Source organism: Bos javanicus, chromosome 14 (assembly GCF_032452875.1).
Source record: "Bos javanicus breed banteng chromosome 14, ARS-OSU_banteng_1.0, whole genome shotgun sequence".
Lineage (NCBI taxonomy): Eukaryota > Metazoa > Chordata > Mammalia > Artiodactyla > Bovidae > Bos > Bos javanicus.
In genome coordinates this window covers 4,160,294-4,184,153 of record NC_083881.1, presented here as the reverse complement: position 1 = coordinate 4,184,153, position 23,860 = coordinate 4,160,294, and the positions used below count along the sequence as shown (strand labels likewise).

The 23,860-nt window shown below is 53.5% G+C and overlaps 1 protein-coding gene across 3 annotated transcripts in view; it reads right to left on the bottom strand.

Annotated features, from left to right (window-relative positions):
• Positions 1-3,392: 3,392 nt before the first annotated feature.
• Positions 3,393-23,860, bottom strand: part of COL22A1 (collagen type XXII alpha 1 chain) — a 225,838-nt gene continuing 205,370 nt past the window's right edge. For 2 of the 3 annotated variants that reach the window (XM_061438524.1, XM_061438525.1), the window contains 13 exons: positions 23,412-23,465; positions 20,661-20,705; positions 19,829-19,882; positions 18,456-18,509; positions 16,474-16,527; positions 14,743-14,814; positions 14,552-14,587; positions 13,481-13,525; positions 11,448-11,627; positions 9,809-9,875; positions 7,139-7,321; positions 4,858-4,935; positions 3,393-4,597 (listed from right to left, as the gene is read on the bottom strand). In XM_061438524.1, coding sequence (XP_061294508.1) covers positions 4,407-4,597; positions 4,858-4,935; positions 7,139-7,321; positions 9,809-9,875; positions 11,448-11,627; positions 13,481-13,525; positions 14,552-14,587; positions 14,743-14,814; positions 16,474-16,527; positions 18,456-18,509; positions 19,829-19,882; positions 20,661-20,705; positions 23,412-23,465 — 1,113 coding nt within the window. In that variant the 3' untranslated portion in view covers positions 3,393-4,406. The remainder of the gene's footprint in view (positions 4,598-4,857; positions 4,936-7,138; positions 7,322-9,808; positions 9,876-11,447; positions 11,628-13,480; positions 13,526-14,551; positions 14,588-14,742; positions 14,815-16,473; positions 16,528-18,455; positions 18,510-19,828; positions 19,883-20,660; positions 20,706-23,411; positions 23,466-23,860) is intronic. The other variant, XM_061438526.1, reaches the window with a different exon arrangement.

Here is a 23,860-nt window from a genome sequence, read left to right as displayed (position 1 = left end):
CTCCTGGAGCTTCCTCAAACTCATGTCCATCAAGTTGGTGATGCCATCCAACCATCTCATCTTGTCGTCCCCTTCTCCTCCCATCTTCAATCTTTTCCAGCATCAGGGTCTTTTCCAGTGAGTCAGTTCTTCACATTAGGCAGCCAAAGTATTGGGGTTTCAGCTTCAGCATCAGTCCTTCCAATGAATATTCAGGACTGATTTCCTTTAGGATGGACTGGTTGGATCTAAACCTAGGGGAATATACTTTGAAAACCAAACCAAATATCAAGCAAATATTTGGTCTGAAAAGTTTCTCTACTTGGATTACTGTAAACAGATGAGCAAAGTGGACTCAATCACTCTGCTTGTTAAAAGCATTTATTTATATATACTTATTTATTTGGCTGTGTTGGGTCTTTTTGCAGCATACAGGAGTTTAGTTGCAGCATGTGGAATCTTGCTCTTTTTTTAAGTTGTGGCATACTGGATCTAGTTCCCTAACCCAGGGCCCCTGCTTTGGGAGAGCAGAGTGTTAGCCACTGGAAAGTGAAAGAAAGTGAAGTGGCTCAGTCGTGTCCGACTCTTTGCGACCCCATGAACTGTAGCCAACCACTGTAGCCGCTGGACCACCAGAGAAATCCCTCAACTGCTCCTGATGGAAGACAAAATAAGATGTTGTAAGGGACGGATTCACGTGCCCTGCTTTTAGGTGTTAACTCACTTCTTGTCGGAGAAGGCAATGGCACCCCACTCCAGCACTCTTGCCTGGAAAATCCCATGGACGGAGGAGCCTGGTAGGCTGCAGTCCATGGGGTCGCGAAGAGTCGGACACGACTGAGCGACTTCACTTTCCCTTTTCACTTTCATACATTGGAGAAGACAATGGCAACCCACTCTGTTCTTGCCTGGAAAATCCCAGGGACGGGGAGCCTGGTGGGCTGCCGTCTATGGGGTCGCACAGAGTCAGACATGACTGAAGTGACTTAGCAGCAGCACCTTCTTGTGGTCATCATTTCAAAACATACACATATCAAATCATTCTGTTGCACACCTTACAATTATACCATTTTACATGTCAAGCATATCTTAATAAAGCTGCAAGAAAAAAATGAGCCTCATAGACATCTTGTGAAGAAGTTGGACGCGTTAGTCGCTCAGTCGTGTCGGACCCTCTGTGACCCCATGGACTGTAGCTCGCCAGGCTCCTCTGTTCATGGAATTCTCCAGGTAAGAATACTGGAGTGGGTAGCCATTCCCATCTCCAGGGGATCTTCCTGACCCAGGAATTGAACCCAGGTTTCCTGCATTGCAGGCGGATTCTTTACCTTCTGAGCCACCAGGGAAGTACCCTCCCCCACCCCCCGAAATCCTACAAAGTCCTGTTAATTTCATTTCACAAAGGAGGAAATGGAAACCTGGGCTCTTCAATGATGCAACTGACATCCCCAGGCTAGTACAGCTGCAGTGCAGAGGGGACCTTCCCACCTGGACAGCTCACGAGGGACCAGAATTGAGGATCACTGTTTAACAGCTGACCAGGGGCAGATCTGCCCTGAAGCTGGGCTGAACTCAATCCATGGATGTTCTCGCAAATCCTGGCTCCCAGAAGGGGAAGGCTGCTGATCAGGAAGCTTCCAACATGCCTCCAGTAACAATCACTGCTGTGCCCTGAGCAGAGGACAGAATGTTTCCAAGCTGAGACCAGTGTGGCTGAGTCCACTCCTGCTTGCTGCCCACCTCTGGCTGGAAGAGAGGTGAGCTTTTATTGCTGGTTCCACACAGGAGAAGCACAGGTTCAGGGGGTCTCTGGGAAGCCCCTGGTCTGTCATTTATCAAATATCTAAACGAGGCTACATATTTAGATAACTGTTCCTTCTGGGAATCAGAACCAACTCTCCTGCACCTCCCTCAGGGCATTCCAAGAAAAGAACAGAAGCTCATGGAGATGGGTCCTTGGGCTGCAGCCATCAGCAGGCAGAAATTTGAGGCTTGGTTGGAAAAGAGCCAGCAGACTGGAGCCTAATTATCTGGACCACTTATTCACACTCTCTATTTCTTCCAAACACACTGGAGCATCCTCAGACTCTGAGGAGGAAGCATCTCATCTTTGCAGGTCTTGAGATCTGACTTCCCAGGTGGCTCAGTAGGTAAAGAATCCACCTGCAATGCAGGAGACGCGGGTTCTATCCCTGGGTTGGGAAGATCCCCTGGAGGAAGAAATGGCAACTCACTCTAGTATTCTTGCCTGGAGAATCCCATGGACGGGATTGCCTGGAGGGCTACAGGCCATGGGGTCAAAAGAGTCAGACACGACTGAGCAGCTGAGCACGCACGCATGCACAAGATCTGGGACCAGTGCCCACACCACCGCTCATGGCCCCAGGCAGGTCCCGTCTTGGAGACGAAAACTACGACCTGGGAGCCCACTGTGGTTTTGTCCCGGCCCCTCGGGCCACGCGCCATGGTTTCTGCTCTGTTGCCAGGTGATAGCTCGTAGGAGCAGGAGCTGCCCCATTGCCTGTGCACAGCAGGTATTGGAACAAAGGTCTGTTGGAAGTTCTCCTGACTCTGCTGGTGTGTCTACAATCCGGAACTTTCTGTCCCACCCTCCAAGTACCCGGTGTTTCTATCCATCTCAGTTTAGAATTAACGGAAGTGACTTCCTCTTCCCTCACTCACATGCTGGGGCTTCATCCGAAGCCAAAGGGCCCTCAGAGCTGCCCCACGGGTGTGAGGCCAGGGTTCGGGTGTGAGGCTGGGGGTGCGGGTGTTGAGGCTGGGCATCTGGGTGTGAGGCTGGGTGCAGGTGTGAGGCCAAGGTTGCAGGTGTGAGGCCAGGGTTGCAGGTGTGAGGCCAGGGTTGCGGGTGTGAGGTCGGGTGCAGGTGTGAGGCCAGGCATCTGGGTGTGAGGTCAGGGTTGCAGGTGTGGGGCGGGGGTGTGGGTGTGAGGCCGGGTGCAAGTGTTAGGTCAGGGTGGGGTCGCGGGATGACTCCTACCATGGTATGCACTCTCACTGAACCGGCCCCAGGGTGGTAACAGGTGATGACGGATGATGGCGCCCATCACGATGGTGGTCCTTGGGCCAGGGGGCTGGAATTGGCCTCCAAGCTGCCCCCAGACAGAGCTGTAGGCCTGGACCCTTCACACCCACCCTCATCTGCTGTGAGCATGTGGGGAGGCCCGTCCCCCTGAGGCTGCAGGGTCCACACCCCATAGGAGTTTCCCTGGCTCAGAATCCAGGGAAGGCCCGAGTGACACACTCTTGCTCACACACGTGCACACTGAGCACATGGCCTGAACGGTGGCTTGGTCCGTGCTCCCCGGGGGAAAAATGATGCTTCCCTGGCCTCGAGGGGTCCACGTGGGGAAGATGCTGGTGATAAGGAAGGACCATCACGGAAAGCAAAAGAAAAGGAAACTCGGATTTATTGAGCACCTGTTGAGCTGGGCGAGTCATTCACAAATATACACTCAACGCCAGAAGCTGGAGACACATGCTTCCCAGCTCTGGCCAGCACCCCAGCCAACTGCCCGGCATCAGACACACGGGAGTGGTCTCTGGACCCTCTTATTTCAAAATGAAAGTGAGTGAAACCAACACAGGGGCCACGGAGGAGCCTATCCATGCTCAGAAGCCAAGTGAACACACAGAGGCATCTTTTTCTGTGTCAGCTCCCACATTTTTGGTGCAGACGCTGCGAGATTCCAGGAAGCAGCCTCCAGCCGTGTGCAGTGTCTCCCTTCTGCAGGCTTGGGACCTGGAGGCGCTGAGCTGCTCCCAGAGGACGGACCTGCCCGCTGCTGCGTGCACCCGCCATCCAGAGCAGAGGCTGCGCTTCGTGTCTGCACCTTCCTTCTCTTTCTGCTTCACTTACTTCTCCTGGGAAGCAGCGGCTGTCAGCTAATCTCTCCCTGGGCGACCTCTGAGCACAACCAAGAATAGAAGCCCATTGTCCTCATTTTCTTAAAGTTTCCTTTTGAGGAAAGAGGTAAGTTTGGCAAGTGTCCGGTCAGGGTTTCATAGCACCGAGAGTTTCCTTAGAATTGGCAGCTACACTTCAATCGGGGGCCGTCAGGAGAATGAGAAATGTTCTCTGCCTCACGAATCAGGTTTCCCCAACTTCAGAGCAGAGGGGAAAAACTCGAAAAGCATTACCATATGAAATAACAATAATAATAATTAACAATAATAATATTATAATCTGACCGACCGGCAGCATCTGTTGGTTTTAATAATGTTGAGGTCTCTTAAGAAAAACAAGACAAAAAAAAAACACAAAAAACACACACACACACATGATAAAAGAAAGAAAGGAAAACAAAAACCACATGGCTGAAATGTCTCAAGACCTCTGGCTTCCCATCGGGCTGTGCGTTCAAGTTTCAGAAATCCACCAGCGTCTCCTGGCATCCCGGCATCTTCTAGGGGCCCTTCACGTTACCAGGTCGAGCAGCAGCAAGGCTGGCGAAGTAGGCACACTGTGAGGGGTCGCACTGGCCCGGGGGGCCGGGGGGACCTGGGGGGCCGGGGTGTCCAGCTGGTCCTGTCTCTCCTTGAGGCCCGGGACTCCCGGGAAGCCCATCTTTAGCATAGCCAGGTTCCCCGGGCTGACCTGGACCAAGGAGCAAAAGAAAGAGACGGTGGTTCAAGTTCCTTCCGGAGCACACACAAGCCCTGATGCCACTATTTTCATTCAGAAGTGAGCTGAGGATGCCACAGGCTCAGAGCAAACACCCCACGGTCTGGGCGCCCTGCCTGGAGAGATGAGAATGGTCCCCGTGGACATGGTGCAGCCAGATGGCTGCTCTTTGCATCCGACACCCTGGGGCCCGGCCCCTCCCCTACCCCAGACTGCAGCCCAGCCACTCCTACCTGGGATCCCGGGGGGTCCCATCTCGCCTCGGAGGCCAACTCCAGGTGCCCCTGGGTCACCTTTGGCTCCTCGCTCACCTGGTGAGAAAAACACGCGCTTCTGATGCTGGAGACTCACGATGGTGGCGGAGGGAGGGGCCCCACCACGGGGCTGGGGGCAAGGCCAGCACTGTGTCAGACGCCTCGCTCCTGTGCACACACTCATTCATGCACACTCGCACTCGAGCACACACTTGCACTCAGAAATATGCCCATGTGAACACCAAAACAGACACCCCCTCGAAAACATTTGCTCAAATACACATATGCACACATACACATTCACTCAAGTGTGATTACCAATGATACACACACATATGTACACTCACACATATATTATACGAATATGCATATGTCATAAACACATCAAACACAGACACACAAACGTTCACACTCTCTCCTATACAAACACATACGTCCACACACATCCACTGGCACATGCCTACACGTCCCCGTGTTCTCACAGCATTCCTTCTGAGCCTTTGTCTAGGAGGAGCTGGGTGATAAACAAGCCTGAGTATACATAAGACACAGCCCTACTCTTGAGAAGCATGAATTCTAAGACAGATGACACAGGACACAAAGAAGACTCTAATATGAAGCAGAATCAGGTATAAGTCTTAATAATCACAGGAATTTAAAACTCTAACATGTTCAGGAGAAAGAGGGTTCATTCCCCCAGGAGGATATCTGAGACCAGCGAGGAGTTGGGGTTAATACTATACAAACTTGATTAAACTGCCTCTCAGCTTTTTTTTTTCATCATTCCTTTTCTTTGAGATGTTGTCTCCAGAATATCTCCTGTATGTAGTGTATAACGTTTTCTCTTATAATCCAAACCGAAATTCTGCCAGTCCAGGGAGATTTTAGGCCATTCTTATTTATTGTTCCAGTTACTAAACTCGGTCAGTCGTCTGTCACAGTCTGACTTTTCTGTGCTTTATGCTTTCTTATTGGCATTTATTTAGTAAATTTTGTTTCATGAACCAACAGAAGACAGACTTGGATGCAAACGTTAAAAAAGTTCAGAAGGAGAAACATTACAAGGTGATGCTTCTCAGTGAACGAAGAATTAAGGGGGAATTTCCTAGCAGTCCAGGCGTTAGAACTCTGCCCTTTCACTGCCCAGGGCGTGGGTTCAATAATCGCTGGTTGGGAAACTAAGATCCCAGGGGGCATCCTCCCCAAAAAAGAATTAAGGAATGGAAGACTGAAGGAGGGAGACGTGGCAGCTGAGATGACAGCACCGCCTCTCCCCTCCACCGTGCTTATTCCTCGCTGGACAGAAGGGGTGAACAGCCAGGCTGCTGAATTTGGGCCCAGGTCCTTCCCCGCCCTTCCACATCTGTCCGCCTGCAAAGACAATGCCTTCCTCTGTGCACGGGGCGCTGTTGACGGCGGCAGGCACTGTGCCTTGCAGGACAGGCTCGCTGTGTCCAGCACAGCCACGTCCAGGTCAGGTATGTCCCTGAGAGCTGGAGAGCTGGCAGCCATGTCCAGTTTTAGTTCAAACCATTTCATTCCCATGGAAAAGCGTTACTCGCTCAGTCATGTCCGAGTCTTTGCAACCCCATGGACTGTTGCCCGCCAGGCTCCTCCGTCCATGGAATTCTCCAGGCCAGAATACTGGAGTGGGTTGCCATTCCCTTCTCCAGGGGATCTTCCCAACCCAGGGACCGAACCCTGGTCTCCTCCATTGCAGGCGGATTCTTTCCTGTCTGAGTCACCAGGGAAGCCCATGTACAAGTGAAGTGAGTGAAGTCGCTCAGTCGTGTCCAGCTCTTTGCGACCCCGTGGACTGTTGCCCGCCAGGCTCCTCCGTCCATGGGATTCTCCAGGCAAGAATACTGGAGTGGGGTGCCATTTCCTTCCTCCAGCCCATGTATAGCTGGCATCTGATGCCCGTTTGCCTGGAGATTAAATGTCTTATTCCTCAGTGACCTCTTGAACGGGGAAAGAGAAGACATCCTGTGTACTCCCCGGACCGTGAGCAGTGGAGACAGAGACCGACCAGGATGGGAGGAGGAAACAGACTCGCTCCTCCGGGCAGAAGCATCATTTTGCAAAAACGTCAAGTTTGAAAACCTCTTAGGCAGATGAAGAAACGACACGATGTCAACATGCAGGGTGTTAGCAGGCTGCGGGGGCGGGGAACGGGCTGACTCCTGCATATTCAACGGAGCGTGTGCTGTGCACATTGGTTCCTTCTCTACAAAGCACCTCGTCCCAGCTCCTCACTCACCTTTGGGACCTATGGGGCCAGAGGGTCCCTCCAGACCCCCTTGCCCTGGCCTTCCTGGCTCCCCGACGGGGCCTGCCCGACCTGGAAGCCCATCTTTTCCAGGAGGCCCTGGGGGTCCGGGTCTGCCTTGAGAGGCCTTCGTGTGTGCAGAGGGCATCTGGGCCAGGAGGTAGGCGAGTTTGGCTGTGGAGTAAGAAAAACAGAGAGATGTTTCATGAAGGAGGGATAAAGGACTGAAGATGGGCCAGCAGCGCACTGCAAAGCTCGAGGCAGTAAGAGCTGGGAAATAGCAGCGAGAGAGACACACCAAGAGTGCGCCGCAGGGCGCGTGTCCGTGTGGACGCTGCTCTGGAGCCAGGCAGCTGGGCTGTGGTCCCAGTGCCACCACTGCCGGTGGCATGGCCCTGGGCAAGCCACCTGACCTCTCTTAGCCTTTGCTGCCTTTTCTGCAAAACGGGGGCAATGAAATAAGTCCAACCCCACTGGGCTGGTGGGAAGATGGAACCAATGAGACGAGGCATCATGACAGCCCCCGGCACGAGATCCAAGTGGTGCGTGGATGTCGCTGCTCCCCTCGAGGAGGCAATGACAGCAGCAGCAGGAACTGTTGCAACTCTCAGGCTGGGGAAACTGAGGCCAGTGGGGGAGGGTGAGACTTCAGTGGCTTACACAGAGCAACTTAGGGACTTCTCCTAAGTGTGGAATTCCTCATCTATAAATGAAGGGCTGGACGCGATGTCATTAATGATTCTTAGCTGTGTCAAATGTTAAAGATCACAGGCTGATTCCAAATCCAGAGGTCCAGCCGCTGGCCTCCATGCCTTCCTACTGCACGGGGCATACACAGCCCACCCCAGGGCCACCAGGGGCTCTTCCTGTGTTTTCCAGACGATCAGGCCATGCCCTTCACCTGGCAATGGGGAGTGACCAGCCCAGAGAGACAGTCCTGACGCCCTCCTGGGTCTCAGTGGTAAAACCGAAGCAGAATCGGGTCTCTGACAGCCTGGCGGGGGGGCTCCCGAGTAGTCCCTTCCCCACCCTCCCACATGAGGAAGCGGGAGGGGCATGCGCCGGAGACCAGGGCACACAGCTGTTCGGCTCACAGCCCGGACGCTGTCATCTTGAACGTGGAGCAGATGCTTCTGATGCTTCCTCCTCCCAAGATTGTTTAGAAGAAAGGACTCAGCTCAGCAGATGCTCCGTCTGAACTCATTCAAAACAGGACTCATCTCTGCCCAGGGGCTGGAAACTCCTCGTGTGCCCGATAAATCTAACATCCAGAAGAAAGGCTGTAGATGGGGATGCTCACACACGGGAGACCTCAGGACTGCCCCGCCCAGGGGGAGTCACCATTCCAGCCTCTGGGATCCTTCCTTTCTTCACCCTCCTTACCACCAGCCCAGCTCTGTGCTGTCCTCTCCAGGGAACGGTCTCTGGTTCTCCTGGGCAGGGAAGATGGACCACACTCACTCGCCTGGATACCCCACGAGGGCAGTGAGACAGTCATTGTGTTCTGTGCTGCATCCACAGACCCAGTGCAGAGTCTCGAATGTGCCAGGAGGGATATTTCACTGTCTGAGACCTGACCACGTGAATTAATGTGCCCTTCCCCTTTGCCCACCTGTGCCTGGTAATGGTGGTGGGTTTCCGATCTTCCCTAGCCCAGAGTGGTCTGCGACTTTCTTCTCCTAACAGTTTCCAACACAGAGGGCAGGCGGAGATGAGATGGGAGAGGATGCAGTGGCTAAGAGCCTGGACTCTGCAGCCTGGCTGCCTGGTTAGACACTCACCAGCTCTGCAGCCTCGGGCAGGTTACTTAGCGTCTCTGATTTAACCCTCATCCATGGCTCAAGAGCTCACAGAGGCTTCCTTACGTCAGTAAACACGTGTGGGTTCTGAGAACTCCACCTGACGTGAAGCTGGCCCTACATACTGGTGCTATGACTATTACCTCCCCACCGCTCCGTTCCTGAGCACCTGCTCTGTATGGGGCCCATGCAAGACTGGGATTTCACAAAGAATCCTACACAGGAGAATTACAAGGATTCTAGTTCCTTGAAAGCACAGTGTGTTCCAGCTCCCATTAGGGTCTCTGCACATGCTGTGTCTAAGGTCTGGAGTCTGGTCCTTGGTGTCAGCTCCCACGGCCCCTCCTCCAGGAAGCCTTCCCTCACCTGCTCCCCACCGTCTCTGAAATCTTAGTTTCTTCCCCCGTCCTCCTCTGTGTCCTCTGTGTCACATTAAATCACAGGCATTTTCTTACTATACCGAAGTCATCTTGCCTATGTCTCTGTCTCCTGTTCTGGGCTGTGAGTTCTACAAGAGCCATTGCAGGCCTGCCAGAGCTCCTTGTTGATTAGATAAACAACTGAATGCACAGATAAGTGCTCATGGCAAGGCTGGTTCTGTAGGTGGTGAGCTCCCCTTCCTGGAGGTAATCAAGCAGCCATAGCTCAAGCGTCCCCAAAGAGCACCTTGGAGCGGGATCTGTGTCAGAAGAGGCTGGAGGGAGCCTACAAGGTGCGCCTCTGGGCTGACTTCTGCAGGAGCCGCCCTGAGGCTGCCTTTACCAAGCCAGGCTGCAGAGGTCCCAAAGGAGAAGTGAACGGACTACCGCCCAGGCTTACAGAGCATCTAGGACCCAATGCTGTGAAAAAGCCAGCGACTCACTTTCCAGCTGTTTCTCCAGTTCCTCTTGGATGAGCCGCCGCAGGATGTCCATGGATGGAGACTCGCCCTGGGAGGAGGGAGGGAAGGTGGAATTACTCCCGAGACCCAGAGCGCTCAGGAAACCAAGACGGCCACAGCCACGCAGACCACAGCTCCCTAGTCCAATCCCTTTAACACCTAGAACCATCTCCCCACTCCCCGCCACGCAGGCAGCATCATTGCATCTTGCATGGTGACCTGGATGCCTTTCTCCCTGAAGCCCCTGCTCCCTCTCCCTCCTGCACAAACCCCCTCCCCAGCCCTGGACCTGGGAGGCCTGGCTCTGAGTCTCTCCAGGCTGAAGTCCCCCCACCTGCAGGGCTAGCTCGCAGGCTGCCCCAGCGCTACCTCGGGCTTGCTTTCCTCCCACTGGCCACGTGGTGGCTCTGGTGTCTGGCCTGCCCCGCTGGCCCCACAGGGTGTCTGCTCACACAAACGATGAGCGGTCAGCGGAGCAGAGCCCTGCCTCCAGGCCCCCACTGCTACATGCGGCTCTTAGAGTGATCCATGAGAGCAGACCTCACGCCATGTCGGGCTCCTCCCTGGTCGTCAGAGCCCTTCAGGGAGGTGTCCACTCCCAAGGGTTGGGGTGTTTACTGTGCTCATTGCTGCAGCCCCAGCATTGGGCTTACAGTCTTATTTCCCTTTTTTCCTTTCTGGCCAATGACCTTTTATCTTACTCCCAGAATTCCCATTACTACCCAGAGCAGCAGGACACCCGGCAAAGACTCGGTGGGTGGGGGCACTCTGGAAACCCACTGAGTCCACCAGCACCCACACCTGGCTGAGGGACAGGACCTGGCTGCCTGGCCTCTCCAGGGGGTGAAATCCAGGCTGACCACAGAGCCCTGTGGGGACAGGGCCAGAGCCTCAGAACAGGCAGGGCATGGGACCCGGGCCTGTGCTCTGGGCTACAGGAGGGGCCCCCGAGGACCACGCAGGCAGAGCGGGGGTGGGGAGATCACATGGACCTGCAACCCAGGGACCGGCCCACCAAGCCCTCCCTGACACACTACAGCCAGCATGTCCCTGTGTTGCAAGACTGTGTCAAGTTAAGAGCTCGGTCACAAGAAACACTGTGTTCAGAGGAAAAACAAACTGCTCTCAACAAGCCTTTCCTTTTGCACTTGGGAAAAGCTAGACCCAGAGGGAAGACCAAACACCCCAGACAGCAGACAGGAGGGAGACTAGAGCCGGGCATCGGATGAACGGGGAAGGAGCCGTCCCCGTGGGGAAGCTCGGGTCACTGGGAGCTTCTGCATCTTCTCGACTGCCTGCTGCACAGGGTCCTGGGCAACCAGCATCACTGCCCAGGAGTGAAGCCTGGACCACGGGGACAGAGGGGCTCTATCCCCAAGCCCTTGGTAAGCCACGTGTGTCATTTCACTTAACCATCACAGCCAGCCTGTCGGGAGAGAGGCATCCTCGTCCCTTTTGGGAGGGACGGGAGGGCAGGCTCAGAGAGGACAAGCAGGGGTCAGCCCTGGCTCACACAGGTCACCAGTACCTGCAACCTGGCCCCTCTGGAGCCCACACACCTCTCTGGCTTCCCCTGAGACCCTAAGGAGCCCCAGGTTTGAGGCATCGCCTGCACGCTTACCCTTGGCCCTGGAAATCCTGGCTGGCCCGGAGGCCCCGGGGGACCGGCCGGCCCGCTCTCCCCAGGCGGCCCCTGGGGGCCCATGAGGCCTGTGTGACCCTTGTGGCCTGGGGTCCCAGGATCACCGGGCTGGCCCTTTCCACCGGGAGGGCCTTTGTCACCTTTGATGCCAGGATCTCCCTAGAGGAGGCAAGAAGAGCGTTAGTGAGCAAAGGCTAGAAGGCACCCCCAGGCCAGACGTGCCCCAGGCTGCAGCAGGGACCCCCGGTCCCGGGTCCTCAGTGCGGGAGAGGAGATCTCAGTCCTGCAAGGCCCGTGACGCTGCGCTGGTGCAGACAGGACTCGGGGCCCAGAGGGACAAAGCTGTGCCCCCACGTCACGCAGGTCTGCCGGGGATGAGGTGCGGACTTTCAGATCCCAGTCTCATCTCCTCCCAGCAGAGAAGGCCAGTGCAGTGATGAAACCATCTGCCATATACATGCTTATATGGAAAAGCATAAAGAGTGGTGGAAAAAGTCTGATAGGTTTCGGGGGGTTTACATAAAAGGTATATGCATATTTACACGTGCACACCCACCTGGTTCTAAGGACATGGGTTCCAGAAAGATACAAGCAAGTGTACAGAGACAGACCCAAGAAAAGCGTGCTGGATGGGCACCTAGTCTCCACTGCATTCACTTGTTTTTTTTTCAATTTATATTGTTTAACTGTATCACTTTTCAACAGAAACAGTAAGAAGAGTGAGTTAAAACATGAATGCAGCCAGATTTGAGGAGGGTCTCCTAAATTTCTCCCACGTGATGGGTTTTATGGGGACGTTGTCATCTGTGGGTGGTCTCCAGTGTGGGGGTCTGGGAGGGTCCCTTTCATGCATCTCAGTGCCAAGGCCTGTGGTACAGCGTTTCCTATTTATTCCACATCTCTACATCCCTCTGCGGTGAGAGGACCTGTCCCATATTTCAAATGTTCCAGAGCGGAAAGCGTGAGGAGCCTGACCGCTGTCTGGCAACCTTCCACGAAACCACTTAATGGGGGGAGGCAACTTCCTTTATTGACTGGGTATTAGAGAAGCTTCTATTGATTAAGTATTAGAGAAGGTTCATGGTCTGAATTCCCCGGCTCCCAACCAAAACTCCAGCATGTGGCAGCTCCGGCCAGCTCCTGGCTGGCAGGACCCTCACTGTCTTCACAGCCACAGCCCCAGCCCCTGGGTCCATCCTCAGGGACCAACAACCACGAGAATCACAGTCGCTGGGAAGGAGGAGGGCGAGAGATCCAGGTGGGGTGAGAATCCCCAACCTCTCAGCTTCCATTTCTCTCTAGTCTGCAGAGGAAACCAGTCCACACCCGTCCAACTTGCAAGGAAAGCAGAGATAAACTCTGTGGGACCACGGAAAAAAACCCAGGGCGGGTATGGGATGGCAGTGCCTTCCGTGTCGGGCAGCAGTGCGACCCTGTGATGGCCAGCCACATGGAGGACTGTTTAATTTCTCTGGAGGGAACAGCGGTTGTTATGGGTGAGAGAACGCCCCCTCCCCCCACCAGTGTTTCTTCCAAAACAGAATTGATTTTTTACCCTGGTTTTTTTTTTTTTTTTTTTTGAGGAATGCAATGTAAAGAAAAGCTTTCTGAGCACAGCGCCAAGACGATTCATTATGGGAAAATCTGTTCCCTTGTCACCTCCAGGGACAGAGCTGGTTCTTGGCAAACCAGCACTTCGGGCTCCAAGCATGTCATGCACAGGCTTCCGCGCACGGGGAGGAGACGGGGAGATTTGTCAAAGTCTGGGCATGCTTGCCTCTGAATGTGTAATTGCAATGATTTTACTCCTTAAAATAACAACCATGAAAACCACAACAAAACCCCAACAACAGGAAAAACCTCCTGCTGTGGGCTCATGACTGTTGCGGGGGGAAAGAGAACAGGGAAGCCCCCACAAGCTGCTCCCCTGGGTGGGCAGCTTCCCAAAGCCCTGGACACAGGCCCCTTGCCCTCAGGAAGGTCGCCTGCACGTGACCACGTGTCCCACTCACCCTTTCTCCTCTGAGTCCTGGCTCTCCTGGCTTCCCAGGTGCCCCCTGCAATGAAAGCAAAGGAGAGCAGTCACTTCACCAGGGGCATCTCTGTCCTTCTTAGTCCTTGCTGCCTGCGGAGGACAGGGGCTCCTCCAAGAGTCCCGCTCTTGCCTGGTCATAACCCCCTCTCTTATGTACCCATCACCTTCGCCTGGCAGTTCCTGAAACATGCCACATTTTCTCCCCAATGCTTCACATGTGCCGAGCGGTCTTTTCCTAAAGCCCTTACCTGTCTCCCCAACCCCTTCCCACCCCTGCCCCTGCTCATCCTGACCAGGGCCGGAGCATCTCTGCTGACGGAGCCAGGGGAGGACAGAGCTGAGGCTTGAGCTGGAAACTGACATCATGCTGCTGGGTGGGGAAGGACCATGGGGGGGCAAGGCTGGATGTGAGAAGTCAGTTAGGAGGTCCCTGCAAATGCCCAGGGGAGAGATGACGATGGTCTCAGGCAGGTCTCTTAGTGGGAGAGATGGAGACAGCTGGACAGAGCTGAGAGGTACTTGGGAGTCCGAACGGACACGTCTTGTTAATAAACAGGACTTGCTGATGGGCTGGGTGCAGACCGATAAGTGAGAGATGTATCAAGATGGGACCCCGGGACCGGCTCCCACGCAGAGTGAAAACACGGACCTTTGTTGACTAAGCACCAGGGGGACCTCCCTGGGGGTCTAGTGGATAAGACGCTGAGCTCCCAATGCTGGGGTCTTGGGTTTGATCCCTGGTCAGGGAACTGGATGCCACATGCTGCAGCTACGAAGCGAAGACCCCATGTGCTGTAACTAAGACTAGGTCAGCCAGATAAACAAATATTAAAAAATAAAATAAAAAGAAGGCACTAGGATCTCAGGACAGTGATGGCAGAATGCAGAAGCAAGTGCGGGTGCCCTGGTACGCCGAGGGCCACCTGCAGACACCACGCGGCAGAGCACGCAGCACACCACCAGCCGACAGCACGCGCCACCCGCTGATGACGCGGCCCCGTGTCTCCCGCAGGAACAGGCCCCAGGGGAACAGGGCTGCGGCACTCACCTCCTTGCCTGGGACTCCTTTCTCGCCTGGCTCCCCCTACAACACAAAACAAGTATCCTTTAGCTGCACGGCTGCATCAGCATGTTGCATGCAACACGAGTGCCTTTAAAACAGACACTTTGGCCCGAGTCGTCTCGAGCAACAGCAATCAAGGGTCCCGCCAAGGAGACCCTGACAGGGTCCCTGCTCACCTGAGGCCCCCGGGGACCCAGGAAGCCCGGGAGCCCTGGGCTGCCGTTTTCTCCTTTGGTTCCCTTCTGGCCCTGCGGAGGGAAAACGGGGCAGTCACTCTTCAAGGTCAAGGGCCAACTCAAGAAGGTTCAGAAATCTCGTAGCCCCTCTGTACTCTGCAGGCCTGGCATGTGAACAAAAGAAAAGACAACCCTTTTCCTGGAATGAAAGGGTTGGGTTAGGGAGAGAAGCTGTGCTGAGAATCCCACCCATGGGTGGGGGACAGGAGAATTTCCTGTGAATAGTCAACGGCCTTCCCATTCAGAGCAACAGAAACACAAAGGGACAAACATGTAACAAAACCCCTTGATGGGGACGGGCTTCCCTGGTGGCTTCGTCAGTAAAGAATCTGACTGCCAAGCAGGAGGTGCAGGTTCGATCCCTGGGTCGGGAAGATCCTCTGGAGAAGGAAATGGCAACCCCCTTCAGTATTTTTGCCTGGGAAAAAATCCCATGGAGAGAGGAGCCTGGTGGGCTACAGTCCATGGGGTCCTAAGAGCCAGACAAAACTCAGTTACTAAGCCACCACACTTGACATGTGTGGGGCCCCTCTAAGTGACCTCCCCAGAGAGGCAGAGTTCCTCTTCCCAATCGGTCAGCGATTCTCACGGTTTGGCTCACTTTGGGGGGCAAAGTGTGTGGGAATCTTTCAGCTTCAACCTTTCTGGGAAGCCACCAAATGTGGGTCAGCCCGTCTGCAGCCAGCTCTGCGCTGAGGTGGATCAGCCTCGTGACACAATCCTTCCTGTCTGAGATGTCTCAGCATAGCTGACAAGACTCTGTGATGGTTCCTACACGGCTGTCCCTGGTCCAACAGGAAGATGGGGCTCTACCAGGCACCCAGGTGCCTGGTCTGCTTGGGAATGATGGCTCTCCCAGGAGGCAGGATTTGCAGAGCTACCACCAGGAGGGTTCCTGGCAAACCAGGATGCACTGCTCATCCTGATTTCCACAGTGACAACAGTTAGCCAGCCAGATGGGTCTGCCCATTGCTCCGTGCAGTTACTGCTTGAGTACCAAACTATGAGGACGGCCATCTCAAGAGGATTGCCAATTTTAGCTAATAAATCTACTGTAAGGCTGGGGTGGGAGAAGACGAGTGGACAGGCGTTGACTTATCCAACCCTAGGCTTCATCAAAGGCCTGTCTTCTCCACCACGTCTCGCCATCTACCAGACCTGAACCCTAAATCCTGAATCCACTATCCAGGGATGAGGACACTGCTCAAGGCCCGCTCTTTCTACTCCCCGCCCATTGGTCCTTCTTGTTCTCCCCTTTTCCCACCTCCCAACCAGCAGCAGGATCCTCTTCAGCCAACTCTGGGTTACATTCAGCCCCACGATGCATGATGCCTACCCTCTCTCATATGTTAAGGGTTGTGGGCCTGACCCTGTCCTTCCATTCTCTAAAGGCATCAAACAACTAACTTGCACTCTTAATACACATTTTAAAAATTCTTTAATAGTTTTTTTTCCCTATTGGATGCCTATGGTTGTAGACCACAGAGTTAAGCACGTAATCACATGAAAGAGGTCCTTCCTGGATCCTCTTGCCTCCAGCCTATTCCTACCATCCAAATACCATGTTTCCCCACTGAGGCTTCTGGGAACAGAGACCAGACAGGCTGATGTAAGCCACACACCCTTCCAAAGCTTTCCCTGATTGCATCACAGCCGAGGGACAGTACTCACAGGGCTTCCTGGGGTGCCAGGCTCTCCCGGTGATCCAGGCGATCCACTCTTACCCTGATGGAAGAAACAGCAGTGAGGGTTCTGCTGGGACGTTCTGCCATGGCACAGGGCACAGGGCACAGGTCACAGGGCAGGACGCAGGGACAGAGACTGCTGGACGCGGAGGGCTGGTCTCACACAGAGCCGTGACTTGGACCAGCATGGCTCCACGTGCTTCCTTAGAGGCTGCTTATCAACCCTATGGGGCTTCCCTGGTGGCTCAGATGGTAAAGACTCTGCCTGCAGTGCAGGAGACCTATGTTCGATCCCTGGGCTGGGAAGATCCCCTGGAGAAGGGAAAGTCTACCCACTCCAGGATTCTTGCCTGGAGAATCCCATTAATAGAGGAGCCTGGGGGGGTTACAGCATGGAGCTTGGGATATTTAACTCATAATAAATGATAAATACTTAAATGAGTTCACGTGCATGAAAAATCCTGGGCTGGTGACTGCTGCCTGGAGCACAGGCATGGTAAATCTTCGGGACCACATTTGCTGACTTATCCATTCATCCTCCCACTCAGATGCTGACTTAAGGAACAAACAAAAGTGCTCACATCCCTGGAGGCCTGGTCTCAGCTGGGGATGCATGTTCCTGCCTTTATGCCCTCCTCCTTCTCTGTGAGGGGCACCGCTGACTGCGTGGATAGAGAGATCAGATAACATGGCAGGTGCAGCATCATGTGGCCACTGGATGGAAGGTCCCCACATTCCAGATTCCAGGACAGACTCATAACCGTAACATGCTCTAACTTGATGGGCATTTTGTGCCCAAAACTCATAGTCCCTCCTGCTGCCAATCCATAGGCTGAAGTCCTAATCCCAGGGGTGTCAGACTTTGGCCTGATTTGGAAATATGGTCACTGCATATGTAATTCATTAAGGTGAGGTCACACAGGAATGGGGTGGGCCCCTAATCCAGTATGACTGGTGTCTTCATAAAAAGGGGATATTTGGACCAGAGAAATGTCACAGGGAGAAAACCATGTGAAGATGGAGGTGGAGGCTAGAGTGATGTTTCTAGAAGCCAAGGAATGTCAGAGGCTGCTTGCAAACCACCAGAGGTTCAGAGAGCCATTCAAGGCTCTCCCTCGCAGCCTTGGAAGGAACCAACTCTACTGGGACCTTGACCTTGGACTCCTAGGCCACAGAACACTGAGATGATGAATGTCTTAGATTTCTAGCCTCCATAACTGAGGGACAATACATTTCTGTTGCTTAAGCCACTGTGTTTTCGGTCCTTTTGCTATGACAGCCCTAGTGAATGAATACAGAGCACACTCAAACCCCAGGATTCCTAAAGTTGGCTCATGATTCAGGGTTGGGGGCTGTTATAGTGCCCCAGCCATGCCAAGTGGCCCTTTTTTAGTATCTGAATTGTGGGTAGGTGGTCCCAGACAAGAGCCTGGGGAGTGTGTGCTGGGCCACAAGGGTGGGCTTAGGGCAGCGGCTATTTACCAACTGCTAAGACATTTTGAGGGCTTCCCTCATAGCTCAGTTAGTAAAGAATCCACCTGCAATGCGGGAGACCTGGGTTTGATCCCTGGGTTGGGAAGATTCCCTGCAGAAGGGAAAGGCGACCCACTCCAGTATTCTGTATGGAGAATTCCATACAGTCCATGTGGTCACAAAGAGTCGGACATGACTGAGCGATTTGCACTTCACTTCACTTCAAGACGTTTTGAAATGAGATGGTTGGATGGCATCACCCACTTAATGGACATGAGTTTGAGCAAACTCCAGTAGAAAGTGAAGGACAGGGAAGCCTGGCGTGCTGCAGTTCATGGGGTCGCAAAGAGTTGGGCACGACTGAACAACAACAACAAAGACATTTTGTCATTTTTTAATGACACACAGGGCTGTACCAGGATGAACCAACCAAATATCACCATGGTAACAGGCCTGACAAAGCACGGAGCAGATCGCCCTCAAGGCAAAACTCACCGGTAGGCCCCTCAGTCCTTGGGGACCCTGTGGCCCTGTAGGTCCGGTGTCACCCTGGAACAGAGAGAGGTCACTTCACCCCAGAGTCGCTGCATGAACATGGTGGAAGCAGACTTCCCCCCGGTGCCCTAGAGACCCAACAAATGGGGCCCAACGTGTCTCATCACCAATCACCAGCTGTTCCCCGGGCACAGCTCACTTCCTGCAGGTAAGTCCTCATTTGTACACTTGCTGACTTAATTTACTTGGATAGACATGGCCCACCCAGACACATGGGGATCTCGGGGGCTCTACCTGGAGCTAAGGGACGTGACAGGGAAAAGAACTTTCCTTGGCGTCCCATCTCTGAGTCGCTGGTCAGTCACCTGTGGCCACTCCTGCCTCAGTCTCCACAGTAAGAAAAATGCCATTGGAAGGTCTACAGAAACTTCCAGGGTGCTGAGCAGCGGGGACTCACCACTGCCTCCCACACGGTCTTCCCAGCAGCCTCCTAACCGGGGTATAAATCTCCTCATATTATAAATGAAAAAGACAGAAGCTTGGCCATACTCCTACACAAATTAAACTGTACAACACCCTAAAAAAATGGGAGTTTTACATGAAAAGAGAGAGCTGAGCAGCAGGGAGGCAGGCACTTGTACCACGAGCAGGCCTCCGGAGCCTGTCCCCACTGCACCCTGAACTGCTGGGCGACCTGAACCCTCCACCCCCTGCCCAGGGGCTTCTCTCACACCCTCCGCTATAAACTGGAGCGAGAGGGGTCAGGGAGCTCAGGATTCTCAACCTGCCTTTCAACACCGAGAAGCACCCTTGGGGGACAGGGCAGGGGAGAGGCCTCACTCCAGTCAATGCAGCTGCCCTGCTTTGATCTGCCTGCAGGGCCCCCGTGTACCAGACAGGTGGGTTTATGGAATGGATCCCACTGCTAAGGAAAAGCACAAGAAGAGCTAGATCCTTTCCAACTCCAGCGTCTCATGACCACAGATCAGCCGAGATGACAATGTACACCAAGAGCCAGGGTGGGGGGCACACATCACCAGGGCTTAAAGCCAGGTCCTGAAGGGTGCCAGGGGCTGGGCACGGGGCCACCTGGGACCTCAGGACTGCAAGCCAGTGCTCCTGACCAGACACTCACGTCCAGGAGGCCGAGCCATGTCCACACACGTCGGACGGCCCTGTGGGGAGGGCTCAGGCGGCCCTCAGTGCCAGCAGGCAGGACATCGCCCAGAGAGTCTCACAATCCACCTGTGACTCCCTCCATCGTGGTACCCGCTCCCCTGCCCAAGTTCTAAGTGTCTCCTGGTCCTTGTCTAAACTATCAACACCCCTCCACCCATAGGCCCAGCCAGGACCCACTGGACAGCCGCACTCACGTCTTTCCCTGGTGACCCCTCCCGGCCAGGGGGCCCCGTGGCGCCGGGCTCTCCCTAGGAAAAGCAGAAACACAACAGCTGCTGTTACAGAGAGAAATGCGGAACACCAGGGTCCCAGCCCCAGGCCTCGGAGCACGGGAGGAGTGTTACAGAGAGAAATGCGGAACACCAGGGTCCCAGCCCCAGGCCTCAGAGCACGGGAGGAGGAAGACCAGGAGGACCGCCCCCGCAAAAGCATCCCACCCCAGGTCCTGGCCCCCAAGTGGAGTCTGCAGTGCCCCTCTAGGCCAGCTGTGAGCCCTCTAAGCTGTGGGGAACCACCAGCTGACAGATCAGGCAAACCGCTGGGGGTTCCATCTCCCCGCGCGCCGACCCGCTGGCCCCTCGCTGCACCCTGGCTTCCTCCTCACCGCACAGAGCAGCAGGCCTCACCAAGGGATGCCCCCCGGCCAGGGATCCCTCTGCTTGGGGCACTTGGAAGAGACAGAGCAAGGCGGAGCACAGGAAGACAGGACCCAGGGTTTCCCAGCTGGGATAAGCTGAAGGTGTCCACACACGAGCTCTGGGACCTCAGGAAAACCACCCCCATCCTCCGGCAGCAGTGACCGCACCTGACTCCAGGCTGACCTGGTAAACTGGTCGGTCATCACTGTGAGGCCCCTGGGAGAAAGGTCTAGAAACACGTAACCGGGGAGGGATGATGCTTCCAATGGCTGCCACTGTCCTCTCTCGGGACACAGCTCTGCCCGTCCCTCCAGGGCCCAGGAGCCTTGTGGCTAGAAGCGCTGATTCGGGTGCATGGGGACCGCCTGACGGCGACATGTCCACTTACCCGGGGGCCAGGCGGGCCAGAGTCGCCTGTGTGTCCCTTGAAGCCCTAGAAGAAAAAGAATGATGTTATCCCACCAGGGAGCAGACTGGTAACGCAGGACCAGGCAGACTCCAGGGGGTGGAGGGGAGCAGGAGGAGGCAGCAAGCCCCCGCTGGATATGTGCAGGGGATCTTCTCGACCCGGGGATCGAACTCGGGTCTCCTGCATTGCAGGCAGACTCTTTACCGTCTGAGCCCCCAGGGAAGCCCTTATCTCCTTTAATCTCCTGTTTTCAAGAGCAAGTGAAGGCCCTTCTGGGGAGAATACCAGCCCTCAGGCTCAGCCGTTAGATGAGAGCTCTGACCTGCAGGCCCCACTGTTGTGTGGTTGTGGCTGTCATCCTGGAAATGTGTTCTCTGTCCTATCCTCCCCACTCGATGGACAAGGATGGTGGCTTCCAGAGGGAGGCCGTGAGGGTCACTCCCCAGGCTGTGGGGCGGTGCAGTACCAAGGGGAGCTCGAGACTCCGGGAGGAGCCGGAGAGAGGAAGACGCACTCCCTCGGATTTGACTCCAGATTCAACCCTGTGACCTCAGAGAAGTCAGTTGACCCCCTGGAGTCCTAACATCACCATCTAAGAAATGAGGATAATAAAAATTACCCACCTGGCAGAGTTCTGCAGGACTGATTGGCAGAAAGGGGTGTTCTATGCTAGTCAGTGTGACGGAGCAGGGCTGACTTTGGAGCGAGGTCAGAAAATGAACCTGGTCTGGTGCCCCACTCTCTAGCTGTGGGCCTTGGGAGCTTTACTTCTCTTTCTTGGGATTCAGTGTCTGTATCTATCGAGTGAGGGTGAGCCCACGTCTGCAGGGCTGCTGTTCAGGATTGAGAAAGAGGAAAACAGTGCTCTCCACTGTTCAAGACGGCCAGTTCCCTTTCCTTGGGTCCCAGGATATTCTTCCAAGACACTCGAGTCCCAAATCCAGCCATGCTCAGAGCCAGGGACCCTGGTTGTTCTCCTCCCAACAATCATGGACAAAAGCACCAAGTAAAGGAAGCCACACGCAACGTACCTGTCATGTGGCGGGGAAATTCCTTTAGTACTCACAACCACCCTGCAGAAGCGGGAGCGGCTCTGCTGCCCATTTCATAGAAGAAGAAACAGGTTCAGAAAGGTCCCCTGACCCAGGTCAGAGTTATTAAATGGCAGAGCGGAAGCTGAGCCCAGGTCTGTCTCTCTCAAAGCTTACACGTCTCTAATTCATACAGTGCCAGCCAGAGGAGGCGGGTCTTTCATCACCTGCCTGGGTCTCTAACCTCTATCCCTGCACTGAAGCAGGACTCCTTACAACTCTCAGTTAAGAGATGGGCCTGGCCCCAACACAGTTCCCAGCAAATGGATCTTCTTGGTTGAAAAAAACAAAGAAACAAACCAAGAAACCCCTCCCTCCAATAAACCAGTGGCTACGGTGGCAGTTTAGTCTGAGTTGTGTCCAACTCTTTGGGACCCTATGGACTGCAGCCGGCAGGCTCCTCTGTTCATGGGATTCTCCAGGCAAGAATACTGGAGTGGGTTGCCACTTCCTTCTCCACCAATAAGCCAGTAACAACCTTAAAAAAAAACATCCTAACTCTGTGTTTTAATCCTCCAAAGAGGTGATATTCTGCAGTCTTAGGTTTCTTCTCCTGGTGCAATCAGGTGAAAAGCAGGGAGATTTAGGAAAAAGCAAAGTACTTTTTTGTGTTTTATCTCCTCATTGGATACTAGCCAGCTGAGTTATTGATTTTTTTCTTTTAACAGAGAAGCAAATTAAGGAAGTAGAACTAGCATTTTCTTCTCCCACTTCTTGCCAGTAGGCGATTTCTGGCAATCTTATATCTGGCAAAATTATATCTAGATAATTGGATTTTAAGATTTTCATTAAAAATCACATTTTCCCAGAAGAAAATCTAAGGAACTGGGTAAACAACTTTGAAATTATAAACAAGTAAAGCATTTAGCAAAAAAAAAAAAAAGAAGAAAGAAAGAAAGAAACAACCCAAGAACTCTAAAATACATAGAGTTCATTTTTGGAGAAAAGGTATCTTTGTTTATGTGTATAATAAATAGCTCAACAGCTAGATCTAGATTTAAATATATAACTGATATAGACGTAGATATATAAATGTTGGATTTCATACATAGAAGACTAAAACTCATACTAGAAGATTAACAGAGCGTTACTTCCATGTTGTAGAATTATGTTAACTCAATTTTCTTCTCTATAACATTAATTTTCTTATTCTTTTTATGACCATCATCATTTGTTATCGTTAGGCAGTGAAAATGTGTTACACTTCTAATTGGAGAAAAAATACTTTAGCTGTGGAAAGGTTTCAGAATGAAAATTAAGACTCATTTTTAGGGTTTGTCATCCAGAGAAAGCCTATTAAAAATATAATAAATAGGATAAGAACAAAGGAAACTTAGAGTACCAACACTGTGACAATGGCTGCAAGAGGGGAAATAAATTTTATCGCAATGGCACAGGAAGCAACTGGATTTACTGCGTGTAAGTACCAATGTCTTGGAAGGAAGGCACTTCTGGAGTCCACGGCTGGGCGGTCTCAAAGAACCCAAAGAAACCGACCCACAGTGTCACAGGCAACTGGCTGGTGGCTTTATTCTATGTGGACAACACACTTACACACACACACACACACTCTCACACACACACACACACACTCACACACACACACACACACTCACACACACACACACTCAGCACTTACAGGGGGACCGCGGACACCCTCTGGTCCTGGCAGACCCGGCTCTCCTGTTTTGCCCTGAGGATAAAGAAGAAAAGAAAAATCTGAGGACAGTATTTTCAGGATCTTCCTATTCTTGGTTGCCCAGGCTTCACATCATATTTCTACCAGCCAGTCTCTGCACCTGCCAGCCCTACCCTCCGGCACCGTGGTGCATGTCAGTCCATACAGAACAGCACTGTGTAGTCCAGCCTATTAGACTCTTGGTTTTCCTGGGACGGTGCTGGTTACACAAGGTTCATCTCTGAGACGCCCATTCATGGTTGCCCCTATTTAATTCTCTGGATTGTTCTGGGTGGATGAGAAATTAGGTAGACACCCAAGCCAGAAGTAGCTTTATGCCACTCACAAAACCACCGCAAGGCAGCTACTAACAACTGCATCTTACAGAAGGGGACACTGAGGCTCAAAGT